Raw genomic sequence first — 16671 nt, forward strand, 5'->3', positions numbered from 1 at the left:
AGATTAAAACATTGAGCTTTCTTTAGGTCAAAACGTGAAGCAGATTATTCATGGCCAATATATATTTTTTTTTCTCAAAGTTTGATGTAATACTTTGACTGCTGTTGGCAAGGATGATTGCTTATTTTTTTTCTATCCATCTTTTGGCAGAAACCGGACATAACCCGGAAAATTGAATTTTGATATAACACCCGAAGGAACCAGGTAAAATGTAGACATCATAATTCATCTAGATGATCTGTTTAATTCTTCTCAACGAATGCCCATAAACCATATACGAGAAACATGATAACACAGTTGTAACAACTCATTGAGCATATAAACACCACATTCTAAAGGAAATGGTCTTGGAAGTTGGAACCTCATCGCCAGTACCCTTAATTCAACTGGATACTTCAATCTGCAGCTCCAAAAAGTATTTCTGACGGCATATCCACCAGCCTAATCTTGTAAAACTCTCCTATTATCTATCTTAACCATCCCCATCTGGAGGTCAAAGATGGTTGAGCCTCAACAATGGGCAGGCAGAATGGTTTGCGTGGGTGTCTAAGCATCCAAAATTGAGTTGCATTGTCTACTGATTTCACCATCTCAGGTTTAGCAATCTTCTTTTCTTGCATGCTCTGGAATGAGACGTTGACACAGTTCAGCAGATGCACCAGCCAACTCTGCAGGCGGCATTTGGAATGAGAAATGCAAAGAAAAATCATTGGTGAAACACGATGGATAAGAATGATAAATTAGCCTACCTTGCGCTGTAAAATTGAACAAGGGAGGTAGTTCTCGTCCATTAGGCAAGCATGCATTGGGATTTCTCAAATCATCAAAGAAAGGATGAGCACATGCCTCCAGCTGAGATCCAGAAAATATAAACTAGGTTATTAGATTTTCCCTCCAAATGCGTTTGCAACAAGGCAGAAACATATAGTTAATGCAAGGTGGGGACAACTTCGAAAAACAAGTAGCACATAAAAATGAAACAGTATTTAACAGTTCTCAAAACCCAAAACTGATCGATTCCATCCAAGGTGTTAAGTATAATATTCTTACAGCGCTGCAACGTAGATTTGGCGAGTATTGCAGTAGCCTTGATACAAGATCCACTGCTTCTTGGGGCATTCGCTTGTGAAATATCTGCAGATTGAAAAATTAATAAGACTTTATGCCAATAATATATGAGGTAAGCAGATCTTGATAAAACTAAGAACATACCTTGTGCCATGGATGAGCTTTAATCTGAGGGAACTTAAATTCAGTGTAATTGGGATTCATGCACTTAATTTCTTCTCTAGTTGGTGTTCCCAGAACCTAATTTTAGACGACCAAACAAGGAGTGAGAGTGAGAAATTTGCCAAACATATAAACAAGATTAACTTGAACACAAAAAACTACTACATAATATACCTTAATGATTTCCACCAGCTGATCAACTCCGCTTTCCCCAGGAAACAGTGGCTGCAAAAGCAGAAAAAGAAAAGGGCAAAACCCAGATGACATCAGAAGTTGACATGACTACACACACCTTAAATGGTAGATACTAAAAAGATAATTCATAGATAAAATTAACAGTTGATAATATCAAATGCTCAACAATCTTACGCTCTGCAATACGCAACCAGAGGAGAGTGCAATTTCAAAGTTCTATTTAGGAGGATGAATTAAAAGGGTTATACATTATCAGTAATGCAATATGTAGACCAAACTGAAAGTCCACCAAATGGCACTATAATGGAAGATGGAAATTTTGGCATAAACAATCTGCCACAGATATTCAGTCAAACTCATTACAAAAAGGCCAAAATGAATGGATGAGATAGACCCACCTGACCAAGAAGTAGCTCAGCCAAGACACAACCAACAGACCACATATCAATTGCATTTGTGTATGCTGTAGCCCCAAATATAAGCTCTGGTGCCCTATAATATCGTGAGCAAATATATGATATGTTGGGTTCACCTGGCACCTAAACATAAGATGTTAAATTGCCCTTAGTTTTACATAAATGAACTATTTTTTAACTCCAACTGGTAAAAACAAAACAACCAAACAACATACCAACATCTTTGCACTCCCAAAATCACATATCTTTAGCTGATGAGTATGGGGATTGACCTGCAAAATATTTTAAAACTTCAAGAACGATGTTTTGTAAACATATAAGCATCAAACTTCAGGTAGGCAAGTTATTGCTGCTACAAGACTACAGGAATCACGAAATCTTTTTCTCAGCCTAATAGTATCCAGGGGCCCAGAAAACACATAAACTAGCCAGTTGATGCCTATTTTTCCTTTTTCACTTTACCAATGGCAAATGTTTTCCTTTATTAAACTGAAAATTTTTGAAACACAATAATCCATTACAAGTGGTAATCTTCCTCACAACAAGGTGCATAGTAGCCAATAAAACCTTCCATGTTGAGCAATAAGTAAAAACTTGTGCAAGGATCAAAGTTTCAAGTTATCTAAATGACGACAGAAAGACAACAAGTAAACCTTACCAGTAAATTCTGTGGCTTAATATCACGGTGACAAACACCAACTACATGATGCAAGTAATTTAGACCTCGACAAATCTACAGAGAAAAAAGAGCAGATTGTTTATTTCCCACAAAAAAACTATAACCAACTTAGCTAAATCACCTCCACAATTCATATCATAAAGATTTGAAAACCCATCAACAAACAGACAAACATACGTATTTTACAAATTTTACCTGGTATGTATAAAGTTGCACATATATAAAAGGCATGTTTTGGTGGTTCATCTTGTTGTACTGCCTAGATACTCGGTGGACTGTCTCAGGTATATACTCCAGCACAAGGTTAAGATATAATTCCTCCTTTTCAGTAGTTGAAAAGAAACAGTGCTTCAGCTCAACAACATTAGGATGGTTAAGTAAGCGCATGATCTGAAGTTCTCTATTCTTGTATCTCCTGTCCTGCAGCACCTTCTTTATTGCAACTGCTTCGCCAGATTCCAAGCACTTAGCCTACAGCATATACAGGAAAATGTGAAATGAAAAGGAGAAGAGAAAGGCATCATTATCTGTCTTGACGTAAAACAATAAATAGATCTGAATGCTTTTTACACGCTGATTATTCCACATACCTGATAGACAACACCAAAAGAACCAGTTCCGACCACTCGCTCTGCCATGAATGAGATTGTCTGGGACAAAAGAAATAACAAAATTGTTAGCAATATTGTCCCCAAAAACCAATATACATAAATCAAAACATAGCACAAACTGCCTAAGGGCCAAAGTAAATGTGGTGACAATGACATGGACTTAAGAATCATAACCTTCGGTCTTGGGACATTCTCACCTATTCTTGGATCAGAATGATAAATGACAATGCATGATATGTTAACAAACAATCCAACGTAAAACCTCAAGCTTCTTGACATGGGCCCAAGAATAAGCTTTATACCTCTAACATATCACCTCATGCGAAAACCTTAAGATGATGACTACTAGGATTTGAGCTCCAGCCATTTTGTTCAAAGAGACTTTGTTACCACACCAAACGGAGCATTTAACCTAAAAGCTGAAGCTTGTAACTAAGGACCTAAGAATGGTTTTATAAATCTAGTCTGACTACAGACAGATACAAACACAAGTTTACAGTATAAATATGTTCAAGTGAGCAATAAGCTATGTAAAGGAATCAAGACATTTAAATAAACAAAAATCTGAAAAGCAAAGTATCTGCTTACATCGATCAATCTTTAGCATGCGAAGTTTGAAAAAGGAAAACATGCACAGTAAAAGAATAGCAACTTAAGAACTACACAAGGAAAAACAAGTTATGAAACAGCACTCAAGAACAGTAGTTAAACAGAATAACTAACTGACCTGTTTCGGTTTTCCATTTCGACCACCCACTGTAGTTGCAATTATCTGACCTGTTTCAGTTCCATTACCACTCACAATGGCAGCCTCCATATCCTTCATAGTGCAATCAGACAGAAAATGGCTATTAAATAACAAATATCAATTGAGACTATCTGGACAAATCATTATTGCCACAATAAACAGACATAGTAAAGAATCCATTACATAATCTCTTCATTCTTGCTAATGTTGAGTAGTTATTACAGTGTACTAAAAAAGATTACCTTTTCATCATGGTTGGCGTTTTTTTCATCCCTGATCTTCATTTCACGCATTTCTTTGGGAAGCTGATCATAACCTGATTTTTCTGTTCTGGTCATCGAAGTTGCGTCTGATGTGCTTGCAGCATTTTCCAGTGATGTAGAAGCCATATGCTGCTCCATACCCGTGGCACTTCTCTCATCTTGAATTAATTCTCCATCGATCTTGTGATCTGTATCTTGATCAACCTTCACTCTCTTGGTCAAGGAGTCCCCACCCTAAAGGGGAAAAAGAAAAAGAATCACATTTATTATTATGCAGTCAATCACACATTTTTACACCATGACAGAATCCAAGAATAAAATGCTACATAAATAAGTATGGACATCTAGCCCATGCCAAATTTGTAGGCTCAGGCCTATTTGCAATTTGATTATTAGAACAAGAATATGAAATTATTACTTTGAATTTTCCCTCAATGTTAGACCAATAATAATGGATCAAAAGCTGCGTTATACGCTGATTCCAAAAACCCATAATGACATTGATGCAATTCAGGTTGGTTCACAATCCCTTCAATAAGCAGTTAAGAGCCATAAATGATTTATAAGATTACATGTGATTCTGCTTTAGCACTTAGAAAATACAGCTGATCTATAAGATTAAATGTGATTCTCTTTTGACATTTGATAGTTGACACTCCTCTTAATTGCAAATCAATCATAAGATTTCATAGTCAACATCACATAATGACAGAACACCTTAAATGGATGAGTTATCCAGCACTTTTCTCCATACTGAAGCTAGCATCACATACAAACACGCACACGCCAGATACTCTCACCTTCAACCTTATTTATAATAATAATAATAATAATAATAATAACAAAGATACATATTAACCATTCTTAGGAAAGAACCAATAATTGAGATTTGACCCATCAACCACTGCAACAACAATACTCTTCAGACTAGCCAACCACTAATCTATATTTCCATATCAATTACCAAGTAAAATAATAATCAAAAAGAGATATTACATCATTTTTAGAAAACTACAAGCAAAATAAAACCAATGTAAATAGTGCTCAATATAAGCACACGTTACACCTGAGATACAACGTCACATACCAAAATTGCTGAGCCAACAATAAAAATACCTTAAAGGCCGAAAGAAACACAAAACAGATATTTTGAAAAAGCCAAAGGAAAAATAAAACCCGGCAATGAAGACTGAATAGAGAGGCTAATTCCAGGAACAATAATTTCGTTTTCACCTCTAAATAGCCTTTCAAATTATAATACTGTGAAAATATGCGCGAGTTATGCTTATTGCCTACCACATGAAGGCACAAATTCAGAAAACCGATGAATCGAAATCTGAATCACCGATCCATCAAACCTCAGTAAAAATTGCCCAAAAACAACTAATATATCTTTTACAAATCTGAATATAACAAATGCAAATGTACAAACCCAATATAGATTCCTGATCATGAACCCATCAGCGCCAAAAATATATAAATGGAGCGGGAAAAAATAACACCTTTGCTCAACCGCGATTAGCTAATTATAAATTCATATTACATAACCTCCCATTATCCTTCACCTTAGCAAACAGACATTTAGGATAAAATTAAAATGCAAGGAAAAAGATTTGAACTTACAGGATCAGAGGATATAGATGTCCGACCAGAAGCAATGCTCTTTAATCGACGCATCACATTCATGGTTTCTGTCACGGCCGAAACCAAACCCTAATCTCTCTTTCAATCCCCAAAACTGACCAGACAAAAAAAATTAAAAAAGATAAAGTAAAACTCAAAAAGTCCCCCAAAAAAACAATCACTTCAGGCAGAGAGGAGAGATACTCAACCTTCTCTCTCCTCCGCTTCCAACAGAGTGAGAGAGAAGGATTTTTGAGATAAAAAAATTACAGAAAAAAATAACCAAACACGAAACTCGCAACAAAATCCCTCGGTTTTATGTTTCCTCTCTCTCTCTCTCTCTCTCTCTCTCAAATTGTTCTCCCTCTGCAAAAAATTCTCTTTCCACTGTTGAGCTCCATGTGTCTTTTTTTTTTTTTTCCTGGTTTTGATTTTTCCGTGGTCAAAGCTCAACCAAAGGCCGAAAGCCAATCATTCCAAGCTTCAATTTTTTTTGTACTTCAGTCAAAGGAAGATTTCTGACCGTCGATTGGTTATCATAGTGATCCAGCGGTCGAATATTGAGATTATTTTAGCAATGCAGCTCGCGTGGTTGTGTAATGTTACACAATACCCCTGTGCTGTTTAGAGTAATTACAGGAGAGGGATTTTGAGACAAAGATCGATGCGAGCGGAATATTCGGATGCTCTGACTGGTCCTTGACGGTTCTTTTTGCGGTCGGATTCAGCTCTAATTTCGGTTCAGAAGCTTGTGAACCGCTCTCCAGACCAGGCTAACAAACATTTGTTATTGTTGGGCCTAATCAAAGTTATTATAATGGGCTTGGACTCTACTTCAATTTGGAGACGAGTGATAGGCCTATCAGTTAGGCCCAATGTTTGCTTGATTTATATTTGTTCTTTTCCAATCCCAAATTTATTTTGCTAACCGGCCCAACCCATATGTAGCTTTCCGCATAAATGATAGAAGTTCAAGTTTTTTAAGTTCGACTTGACGCTAACTTGCGTGCTGTGCCATTGCCAGCTTTCGGAGTCGCCCTCGTCTTGCAACTCTACTCCCGCCTGCTCGATTTTTGGAAGACTTATTCCAAAAGCTTTCTCTATTCGGTAACTCTTCTTGGCTCCCACTCGTCCGATTCCGAAACTAGAACACCGTTGGTATCCGTAGCTATGAAGTTATAGGCCTACAACGAATTAGCAAAGTAGCGTTACAATGTTCTAATTGTCCTTTATAATGACCAATGCTAAATTGGATTACCTTTTTGACGAGAAGCCTCCATCCACTCGTGTAGGGTGGGAACTTTTAGGTTTTAGTCCGATACAAATCCTCTTAGCGTTGGCAGTTTGGCACTTGCTAAATATCTTACTTGATATAACAGTGTTAAATTTAAGTGGCAAGCTTGTACTTGTTTGCACATTCAAACCGTGTTTATTGACATTGAATATGAAAAGTGCAAAATTCTGATTATTATTATTATTATTATTATTATTATTATTTATATAATTGGTGTAAAATTCACTTGTATGTGACTTGTTGTTTTAGGTGCAACATGAGGAAGAAGGTTGATGATCGCATAAGGACTTTGATTGAAAATGGAGTAAAAGCTAGGCATCGTTCTATGTTTGTCATTGTTGGCGACAAGTCTCGTGATCAGGTCCAATTTGATGCTTTCTATTTGCTTTGGATTTTCTATCTACCTTTTTTTTAATATATATATATATATATATATATGTTTACTGTCTTCAAACTTAATTGTTTTGTGGCAGATAGTGAATCTCCACTACATGTTGAGTAAGGCAGTCACCAAAACCAGACCAACTGTTTTGTGGTGTTACAAGGAAAAACTAGAACTTAGCAGGTATATTTTTTTTTCCCTCTTTTGTTTTGTTTTCATCATCATTCATCACACTTATCCGAATCAAAAGAATGATATTTTCATAGTAAAAAAAGAAAAATATTGATGTAATGAGTTGGGAAAATTTTGGTAATCACTTCAGCTTTTGGAAAGAAATCAAATATTTGAGCCCTGTGAAGTCTTTAATTATATATGGTGTATCTTAAATTAGGTTGATATTCTGAAAGCAAAAACTGGTTATAGCTGATGAAATTCACACCATCCTTGAATGTAAAATTCGTCTAATTAAAATTTTGTTTTGCTTAAGATCGTAAGTGTTTCTTAGAACTATCAAGAAGAAGTGGAATTTTCACATGTTGGTTTGATTATGATGATTGTATGATTCAGCCACAAGAGGAAACGTGCAAAGCAGATTAAGAAGCTAATGCAAAGAGGACTTCTGGATCCTGAAAAGGCCGATCCATTTTCTTTGTTCGTTGAAAGTGGAGCAGTTTCTTATTGCTTATACAAGGATTCAGAAAGAATACTTGGGAATACATATGGCATGTGTATTTTACAGGTTTAGTTTCATTAAGTTCACAAAATTTGTCATTGTTATCTTTCTTTGTCAAGTTATTCTCATTCTTTTATCTGCTTGCCCTTATCCAGGATTTTGAAGCTTTGACACCAAACATTCTTGCAAGAACTGTTGAAACTGTGGAAGGTGGTGGTTTGGTGGTTTTGCTTCTTCATACGCTCACTTCGCTTACCAGTCTCTGCACAATGGTCATGGTTCGTCTGTTTGTTCCCACTCTTGTTTGTCTCTTTATGCTAATTATCAAATTATGTTCAGCAGTTTCAAGGATTCTCTCCATTTGAATAAAATGACATCATCAGTTGCTACTCTATCATTTTGACCATTTAAGTACAAATTTTGAAATCATTAGAATTGGAAAACTAACTCGGGGCTTCAAGTGAATGAAAATAATGGGGTTGCTTATAATTAAACATATGCGAATTTCGGGCGCTTCATAGTTTTGTACATAATTAGCTGATTTGTAATTTAGAAAATAAGAACCAGGTGATTAATTACCAAAGTAATAAGAAAGCAGGATTTGCATTAGTTTGGTCAGAGCCAGATAAAACATCTCACTTCTGATCCCTTCTCCATTTCTTTGATTTGTATATATATATATATATATATATATATATAGAGAGAGAGAGAGAGAGAGAGAGAGAGAGTCATATTCTGTATATTTATATATCTGTCTATGAACATATAATGAATTTTGTTTCACGCTCTGCTCAGGATGTTCATGAAAGGTTTAGAACAGAGTCACATTCTGAAATAGTTTCTCGGTTCAATGAACGATTTCTTCTGTCTCTTGCATCATGCAAAGCATGCTTGGTCATGGACGATGAGCTTAACGTTTTGCCAATTTCATCACATGTGAAGTCCATCATCAGGCCATCTGCACCTGAGGTAATCCCTTTCCATTTTTTTATGAAGGAATAAAACTTTATTTATTTTTCTCGTCTTCAAAAATATTTGAGAATTTTTGTTGTTAAGAAAAGAGGTTTTTTTATGTGCTTGCAAGAGATCAACAACCATGGATATTGCTCCTAATTTCTATCTGGTGATAATTATGAATTCACTGGAGCGAAATGAAACTTTTAATATAAATTCAAGTGTTTGACACTTCATAGCCCAAGTTTTTTTGAGCCCTTTTAATTCCTTCGAAAGGATTATGATTCCATGGGTAAAGAAGAAGAATTAAGAAATTTGAAGGAACAACTTCATGATGTTTTACCTGCTGGGCCTTTACTTCGGATATGTACAACATTGGATCAGGTTGGTCTGGTACCTTTTAGTCCTCAAAATATAAGCTCATGCCGGTATTATTGTTGAGTATTACTGTACTATGTTTGTATTTGGATTTATTTAGGGAAAATCTGTTTCAACCTTCCTTGATGCCATTTTGGATAAAGCATTTCAAAGCACTATTGCACTGACATCTTCTCGTGGACGGGGTAAATCTGCATCTTTGGGTTTGGCAATTGCAGGAGCTATAGCTGCAGGGTAGGGCAGCTTCTTTACTTCAGTTTGCACTAATATCCAAAATACTGTACTTTTTAATTTTTCTAAAGGACCATCATGTATGCAGGTACTCACGTATTTTTGTCACTGCTCCTTCCCCTGAAAACTTGAAATCAGTTTTTGATTTCATTTGTAGGGGACTACGTGCCTTGAATTACGAGGTCTGTACTTGTCGCTGTTGACTGTCCTTGGCCTATACAGTCATTTCTGTTTTTTCCTTTTGGTAGTCATTTCTGTATTAATTTTTCCAGCTCACGTTAGCTTGCGGAATATGATTTCCATCGGCAATTTGATCACTTTTCAGGAACATTTGCATTACGATCTGGTCAGAAGCACAAATCCTGAGCTCCGAAAGACAGTTACACAAATAAATGTTTTCAAAGAACATAAACAAATAGTTCAGGTGTGTTAATTTTCTCTCATCTTCAGAAGAATTTGGAATAACCAGTTAAAAGCTGAGACCATGAATCGCGCTCTTTCCACTGCCTATAATCTCTTCTTTTTTTTTAAAAAAAAAAAAAATGACTGGGGATGGGGGATTGAGTGCTTGACCATGGTTTATTATTTATGCCATGACTTTATATCAACCAGTTTGCTCTTTGAACTTCAACCGAACCATTAATACTTATCATTGATATTTTGTTCCATTGGTAAAGTTAAAGCAAGATATGTTAACGTAATATGCAGCGTAATTTGAGTTTTTCTGTGCAATTGTTTTAAATTTGCATTTTTAACAGTATATCCAGCCTCATGAAAATGTAAAACTCTGCCAAGCCGAACTTCTAGTTATTGATGAAGCAGCAGCTGTTCCGTTGCCTGTTGTCAAGTCATTGCTTGGGCAATATCTGGTTTTTATATCTTCTACAGTGAATGGGTATGATGTACACTTGTCACTCTTTTCTCCTAGTTCATAAGGCTGTATCAATCTACAAGCAAGCATTAATGTTCTGGAGATTTTCCAGGGAAAATACGCACATACACACACAACACGTATAAATTAATATTTGTAAAAGACGGCATGTATTTGTTTCAGATATGAAGGCACAGGTCGCTCTTTGTCATTGAAACTTTTCAGTCTTTTAGAAAAGCAAAGTCAGATTCCTGCTTGCAGTGCTAGTTCCAGTTCATTTGGTAAAATCTAGCACCCATTTGATTTTTCTATCAAATTGCGCTTCAGGTTCCTGGACCCTTTGCGTCTTAGCGCACCTTGGGCCTTCAACTACACTGGTGAGATATTACATCAAACAACTTATTAATTGCAGGTAACCTTTTCCAGAAGATAGAATTAAGGGAGCCCATCCGATATGCTTCGGGAGATCCCATAGAGTCTTGGCTTAACAATTTACTTTGCTTGGATGCTGTGAATTGCATACCACCGATTACGAGGTTTTCTTAATTTTGTTGAAAGTTTGAAGTGTTGAATGCCCATTCATCCTTCCTCTCTTCTTTTCCCCTCTGTTATTGTTGTCAATGTTTTTTTTTTTTTTTTTTTTTTTTTTTTTTTTTTTTTTTTCTGTTAAACTGCTAGGTTACCGCATCCTACAGAATGCAATTTGTATTATGTAAATCGAGACACTTTGTTCTCCTTCCACAAAGAAAGTGAAATATTTCTGCAGGTATTTGGAAATCTAGAAGGCTTTGTTCATTTTTTTAGTGAGGCTTCCTAATTTCCTTCTAACTCTAGTTATGCGTTTCTCTTTTCTAATTTTTTTAACAGCAAATGGTGGCTCTTTATGTTTCTTCGCACTATAGAAACTCTCCTAATGATCTGCAATTAATGGCTGATGCTCCAGCTCATCATCTATTTGTGCTTCTTGGTATGTTTTTTAAGTCCAAAGCATTGAGTTGCGTTTTCCACCTATGTGGATGTTCATTGTAGCCACTATTTGCAGGACCTGCTAATGAGGCAAAAAACATTCTGCCAGATATTTTGTGTGTTATCCAAGTTAGTATCAATAAATGTCCTTTTCTTGTTTACTCTGTCATTATCTCATGCATTTATCTTCTCCCTCTTTCTGAATTATAGTCTTCATTCATGCACCACTGATTAAACTTTTCCTTTCTTGATTTGCCTTCCAGTTATTTCTAATTATTTTCCTTCGAGTACGTGAAACTATGAACATGAATGCGTTTTCCATTTTTTTTTTCAAAGGTGTGCCTTGAAGGAGAGATTTCACGCAAATCTGCACTACAGAGCTTGCAAATGGGACACCTTCCCTCAGGTGATCAAATTCCATGGAAGTTCTGTGAAGAGTTTGAGAATACAGATTTTCCAAACCTATCAGGTGTTCGCATTGTCAGAATAGCAGTTCACCCCAGCGCTCTAGGGGTATTCTTCAGATATCCCATCTTTTTTCCTTGGTAATAGCAATCCTTCTAATCCTTATGCCCATTTGATTGGTTTGCAGCATGGATATGGTTCAGCTGCCGTGGATCTTCTAACAAGGTGAGCTTCAATTCATTCTACTCTTTTGTTGAGGAAAAAAAGTAACAGAAAAATATATCTAATTGTTTTTACTCTTGGGGTTTGTCTAATTTATTTGCATATGATAATGTGGAAATTTTATCCTGCTTTTACGGAAAGGAATCTAATACCCAGCATATTCTGCCTTTCCTGCTTTGCTTCTGTGTTCTTTGTAAATTCCACTGTTGCTGTATGAAAGGGATAACTGCTCTTTTGGAAACCTTTTCTTTTGAAGGATAGTTAAAACAAAGCAATTCTCTTGGAACAAAAAAAAATCTAGTTAATCTAGTTTTAAACTATATTACTACTACTTAGTGGCCGACTCTTCTTTGAAATCAATAACTTACTTTGAATAATGTAAAATGCTCTCATGAGTATCTTTTCGTTCTTATCACTAGTATAAAATAGTAAGATTCCAAATCTTTTTGAATGCATCTGTGATCTACTAAAAGTACCCTTTTCACAATTTTAAGGGTTGATATGCACAAATGTTAATAAATTGAAAAACAAAAGGCAACAAGTAGGGCCACAAGAATGAGGAGTGAAGTATATACCTTGTGTAATTGAACTTTGTGAGCCTGAAAGTTGTGTGATAGCTCACGATACAAGATTCTCTAATAGATATCTTAGATTCACGAGGACTGCATCCCAAATGGCCAAATCAAAAGCCCATGCCAGCTTTCCTATGGCCTATGACCATATATTATTCCTTAATACTGTTAGCAGTTCATATAGTGTCCTCAACTTCTGTACCAACATGGTTACTTTGGAATTTGTCTAGGACGAATAGTGAGGCAGAGAAATGGTTGGTCTCAGCCATGGATATGATTAGAGAACCAAAATACAATCATCTTATTTAGCTGTTCATTTAAGTTTTTATTCAGTCATTCTTGTAACAAGAAATGATCAACTTCAGGTATTACGAGGGAAAGTTGACTTCTACTGGGGAGATAATTGTTGAGGAGAATGTGGTGAGGTTTCATGACAGCGTCATTCAAGCTGCAAAGGAGGTTTGGCTGTTTACTATAGTTGGTTTTTGTGTTTTTGTTGGTTTAGCATATGGAAAGGATGTAGTTCATAATAATAATAATAATAGTAATAAGTTCAACAAAAAAGAAAGAATATTATTATTATTTTCCCCTCTCAAATAATAAATAATAATAATGATAATAAGTTAAAAAAAAAAGAAAAAGAAACTTATTATTTTCCCCTTTCCTTTCACATACAAAGCCAAAAATTTTCATAGTGATGATGCATATTCCTTTTTCCCTCCTTTTCACCTTTTAATTATTCATTATCTTGGGTGATGAGTGAGATATGGGTTGGGGGAAGGAGTTGGGTTTGGTATCTTATTATCTGCAGAAATAATGCTAATGATTGTAATTGCAGGTCTCCTTGTCAGAAGAAACCATTGCTCCTAGGAAAAACCTTCCACCTTTGCTGACACATCCTCGTGAAAGACAGCCTGAGAAAATTAATTACGTTGGTGTTTCTTTTGGGCTTAACAAGGATCTTTTTCGATTCTGGAAGAAACATAAATTTACACCTTTTTACATATGTGATAAACCAGTTAAGATTTTGTGCAATTTTAAGAATTTTCTCGGTTTCTTCATTTCATCAAATATACAGATGCTTCATTTGATGAATTTTATCTTTTGATGCATCAGAATGACATAACTGGTGAGCATAGTTGCATGGTATTGAAGCCACTGGAGACTGATGACATTGAACATGATGGTTTGGGTCCCCTAAACTTTCTTACTCCCTTCTATCAGTGTGAGCGACTTTATCAGAGATTTCTTGGCTAGCAAATTTCATTCTTTCAATTTTTTTATATCGTATAAATCATCACCTTTCACAGGTTTCAAGAGAAAGTTTGTGAAACGCTTTCCTTTGTGCTTCAAGGAGTTAGATTATAAGCTTGCCATGAGGTAAACTTGTACACACAGAATTTTGTTAGGAACAAACCGAGGAAGTTTGTCCATATGACTATGACTAATTCCCTCTTATGACTAATTCCCTCTTATGACTAATTCCCTCATTTCTTTGTAGCATCTTGGATCCAAAGATCAACTTCTCAGAAAATGAGGCTTCATCATGTTCAGAAAAGGAATCCTCTGTTTTGGTAAAATTGATTTGCTCTCCGGATGAATTAAAATTGCTGGAGTGTTATGCTAATAACCGTAAGGATTTTGGGAAGGTGAGGTGCTTGACTGGCTGCTATCAGATACTACGTGCATCAATAGGCTAAACCATCCATTTCCAGCTGCTTTGTTATTTTTCACTTATCATTTGCAGTGTTAGTGAGTATCAGCATAAAGTCCGAGTGGCTAATATCACCTGTCCTTAGGATATATGACTTGGTAGACTATATAAATGGGCAATGCATATATACGTTTATTTTTCTTCTGTGGCAGGGATGTGTTTGGGGATTAAATTGTTAATGGAAATGAATGTTCTTTTTAATGTGATTCAGGTCAAGCACCTCGTACCACTCTTCGCTTATTACTACTTTGAAGAGAAGATCCCAATTACACTGTCATATCTCCAAGCATCTCTGTTGTTATGCATGGGCTTGCAGCTTCATGATGTAACTTACATTGAGGTTTGAAACATTTAATAAGGAATTGTGCGCTTTTCCTCCTTTTCTACAGAACAGTTTTACTGATTCTTCAAAGTTCATTTCTTATGCCTAATATTTTTACCTGACTTCTGCCATGTGCATGTGTGTGTGCGGGGGGTGTTTGGTTGGGAATCAGGGAAAATTGAAGCTAGAAAGGCAGCAAATCCTGCATCTCTTCCGCAAGGTTATGGTGAAATTTTACAACTACTTATATGGTGTTTTAACCAAGGAATTGGATGCAAGTTTCTCTCAAGAAAGGAAGGTAAGTTGGATGCATCTTACTAATGTCTTTCAAAATAGCACCGAGTTTCAAACGCACTCCTCTTCTTCTACTTCTCCTTCTCCTCCTCTTTTTTTTTTTTTTAAAAAAGAAGAGCATGCATTTCTAACAGCTCGTGACATTGATCTGTGTGGAATTAGGTTTCGTTGGAGCCTCACAGTGTGTCAGTTGATGAAGATCTAAATGATGGTGCAAGGCTTGTGACGGTGAGTGTTTCAACTGTCCTCGGATAAATTTACCTACCACGTCCACTGGACACAAGTTAATTTTTATGATGAATGCAGGAGAAGACAAGAACGGATTTGGATCAGCTGAATCCGGATTTACTGCAGTAATATTCCATTAACAATAGAGACACTGAATTTACACAAGCTCTTCAAAAATGTAGTAAAATATCTGCTATTGGTCTTCTTAGTGTGAAGTCCAACAGAGACGCATCAGAGAAACGTAAAAGGGCTGAAAGAATTATTAGAAGTCAAAAGAGAAAGAATGCAAGTCTTTAAGCTATTATAGATTTTTTTTTTTTTTAAAGATTATTGGGAGATTAAACAGGATATATTTATAAATGCTTATGATACGATTAATGCCCATATGAAAACTTAACACTTAGTTCGAATTCTCTTATTTGTATGTGAGGAAAATAACTATTTTTCCTTATTTTAAAAATTACAAATTAAAATTTTTATTTTTATTCTTATATATTTTGAGAACTATAATATGAATAGGTATTATTGTAATTATCTATGAATAGAACATGTCTCATTTTTCTTTCTAATATAGAGAGATTTAATTTTTATAAGCCAAGAGGAATTTTGTGCACCTTTTTTTCATTTAATTTTTTTTTTCTTTATTCTCAAACAAAGTAAAATGACTTTTCTCCAATATTTTCCTCACCTTTTTTTTTTCCTCCCATATTTTCCTCCTATCCAAACATAATATAATAGAAACCTAAACTGATGAATATGTAAGTTGAATTTCAAAGACAGAATACACGTGAATTCTGTAGTACATGCATGGAAGAAAAGGCGAACTTCCTTTCGCACTCATCAAGAGATTTGTTGAGAAATTGAGTGCCCCACCGTCCACATGCGGTGTTTGATTCTGTCACTCTGCTTTCCCAATGCAATCTTCGAGGCACCCGCTTTAGCCTCAAATTAAATTTCATATTCATCATAGTTAAACCTTAAACTCTGTGAACGTGGACCCAAGTATATTGGGCCTACATCCTCTAAGCAGGCTTCTTTCTGGGGGCCCAAATCTCTTTATTTTCATTAAAGAATCAATAGTAGTAGCAAACGAAAAGAAAGGGAGAGTTTGCAATGGAAATTTTTGGGAAAGATAATCCACCAAAGCCCCAACTATCAAAGATATGAAATCTTGGTCAAATTGAAATGATTCATCTTCTCTAAATATGAAATCAAAGTTGAAATGCCCCTTGAAAAGTTAATTTCAATGAAATTTCTTTATATAGGTCATATCGGAACGGCCTACCACCTTCAAAAAAAATATCTCGAGCATCATTTCCAAATATGCATTGGAAACCATTTTCACCTGCAGTCTGAAGAAACTTGAGTGACTGGTTTTTCTTTTTCCAATTAACATCACA

At 35.7% G+C, this 16671-nt stretch overlaps 2 protein-coding genes across 3 annotated transcripts; one reads left to right on the top strand and one right to left on the bottom strand.

Moving 5' to 3' along the window:
* Window positions 1-141: 141 nt before the first annotated feature.
* SK32 (shaggy-like protein kinase 32) lies at window positions 142-6197 on the bottom strand. 2 transcript variants are annotated; one of them, XM_012228077.4, is made up of 13 exons: window positions 5766-6197; window positions 4122-4376; window positions 3859-3951; window positions 3111-3170; window positions 2716-2991; window positions 2500-2574; window positions 2057-2113; window positions 1824-1964; window positions 1405-1455; window positions 1213-1308; window positions 1051-1134; window positions 750-852; window positions 142-668 (listed from the first exon to the last, which is right to left on the bottom strand). In XM_012228077.4, the coding sequence occupies exons 1-13, from the start codon at window positions 5826-5828 to the stop codon at window positions 598-600; spliced, it is 1425 nt and encodes a 474-aa protein (XP_012083467.1). In that variant the 5' UTR covers window positions 5829-6197; the 3' UTR covers window positions 142-597. The 2 variants fall into 2 exon arrangements, with proteins under 2 accessions (XP_012083467.1, XP_089577804.1); XM_089721678.1 differs by lacking the exon at window positions 5766-6197 and adding an exon at window positions 4561-4691.
* A 569-nt stretch (window positions 6198-6766) lies between these two features.
* LOC105643040 (RNA cytidine acetyltransferase 1) lies at window positions 6767-15760 on the top strand. The gene is made up of 27 exons (XM_012228078.4): window positions 6767-6872; window positions 7309-7420; window positions 7533-7624; window positions 8009-8180; window positions 8270-8392; window positions 8910-9083; window positions 9345-9452; window positions 9547-9680; window positions 9766-9859; window positions 10003-10101; window positions 10436-10572; window positions 10732-10829; window positions 10961-11084; window positions 11227-11314; window positions 11416-11515; window positions 11591-11643; window positions 11851-12027; window positions 12107-12144; window positions 13079-13172; window positions 13552-13731; window positions 13830-13938; window positions 14024-14093; window positions 14215-14362; window positions 14639-14767; window positions 14922-15047; window positions 15206-15271; window positions 15350-15760. Exons 2-27 carry the CDS (start codon window positions 7316-7318, stop codon window positions 15398-15400), a joined length of 2889 nt encoding a protein of 962 aa, XP_012083468.1. The 5' UTR covers window positions 6767-6872; window positions 7309-7315; the 3' UTR covers window positions 15401-15760.
* The last annotated feature ends 911 nt before the right edge of the window (window positions 15761-16671 follow it).

The sequence above is a fragment of the Jatropha curcas genome, chromosome 5 (assembly GCF_041381405.1).
Source record: "Jatropha curcas cultivar XTBG-Jc1 chromosome 5, XTBG_Jcur_1.0, whole genome shotgun sequence".
NCBI lineage: Eukaryota > Viridiplantae > Streptophyta > Magnoliopsida > Malpighiales > Euphorbiaceae > Jatropha > Jatropha curcas.

Coding starts and splice junctions, on each gene's coding strand:
- LOC105643040 (XM_012228078.4), top strand. CDS start 7,316: ATGAGGAAGAAGGTTGATGATCGCATAAGGACTTTGATTGAAAATGGA. Junction 8,393..8,909: donor GTCTCTGCACAATGGTCATG/GTTCGTCTGTTT, acceptor CGCTCTGCTCAG/GATGTTCATGAAAGGTTTAG. Junction 14,768..14,921: donor ATGATGTAACTTACATTGAG/GTTTGAAACATT, acceptor GTTGGGAATCAG/GGAAAATTGAAGCTAGAAAG.
- SK32 (XM_089721678.1), bottom strand. CDS start 4,635: ATGGGTTTTTGGAATCAGCGTATAACGCAGCTTTTGATCCATTATTAT. Junction 2,575..2,715: donor TGCAACTTTATACATACCAG/GTAAAATTTGTA, acceptor TTTTCTCTGTAG/ATTTGTCGAGGTCTAAATTA. Junction 1,965..2,056: donor TTGGGAGTGCAAAGATGTTG/GTATGTTGTTTG, acceptor TCTTATGTTTAG/GTGCCAGGTGAACCCAACAT.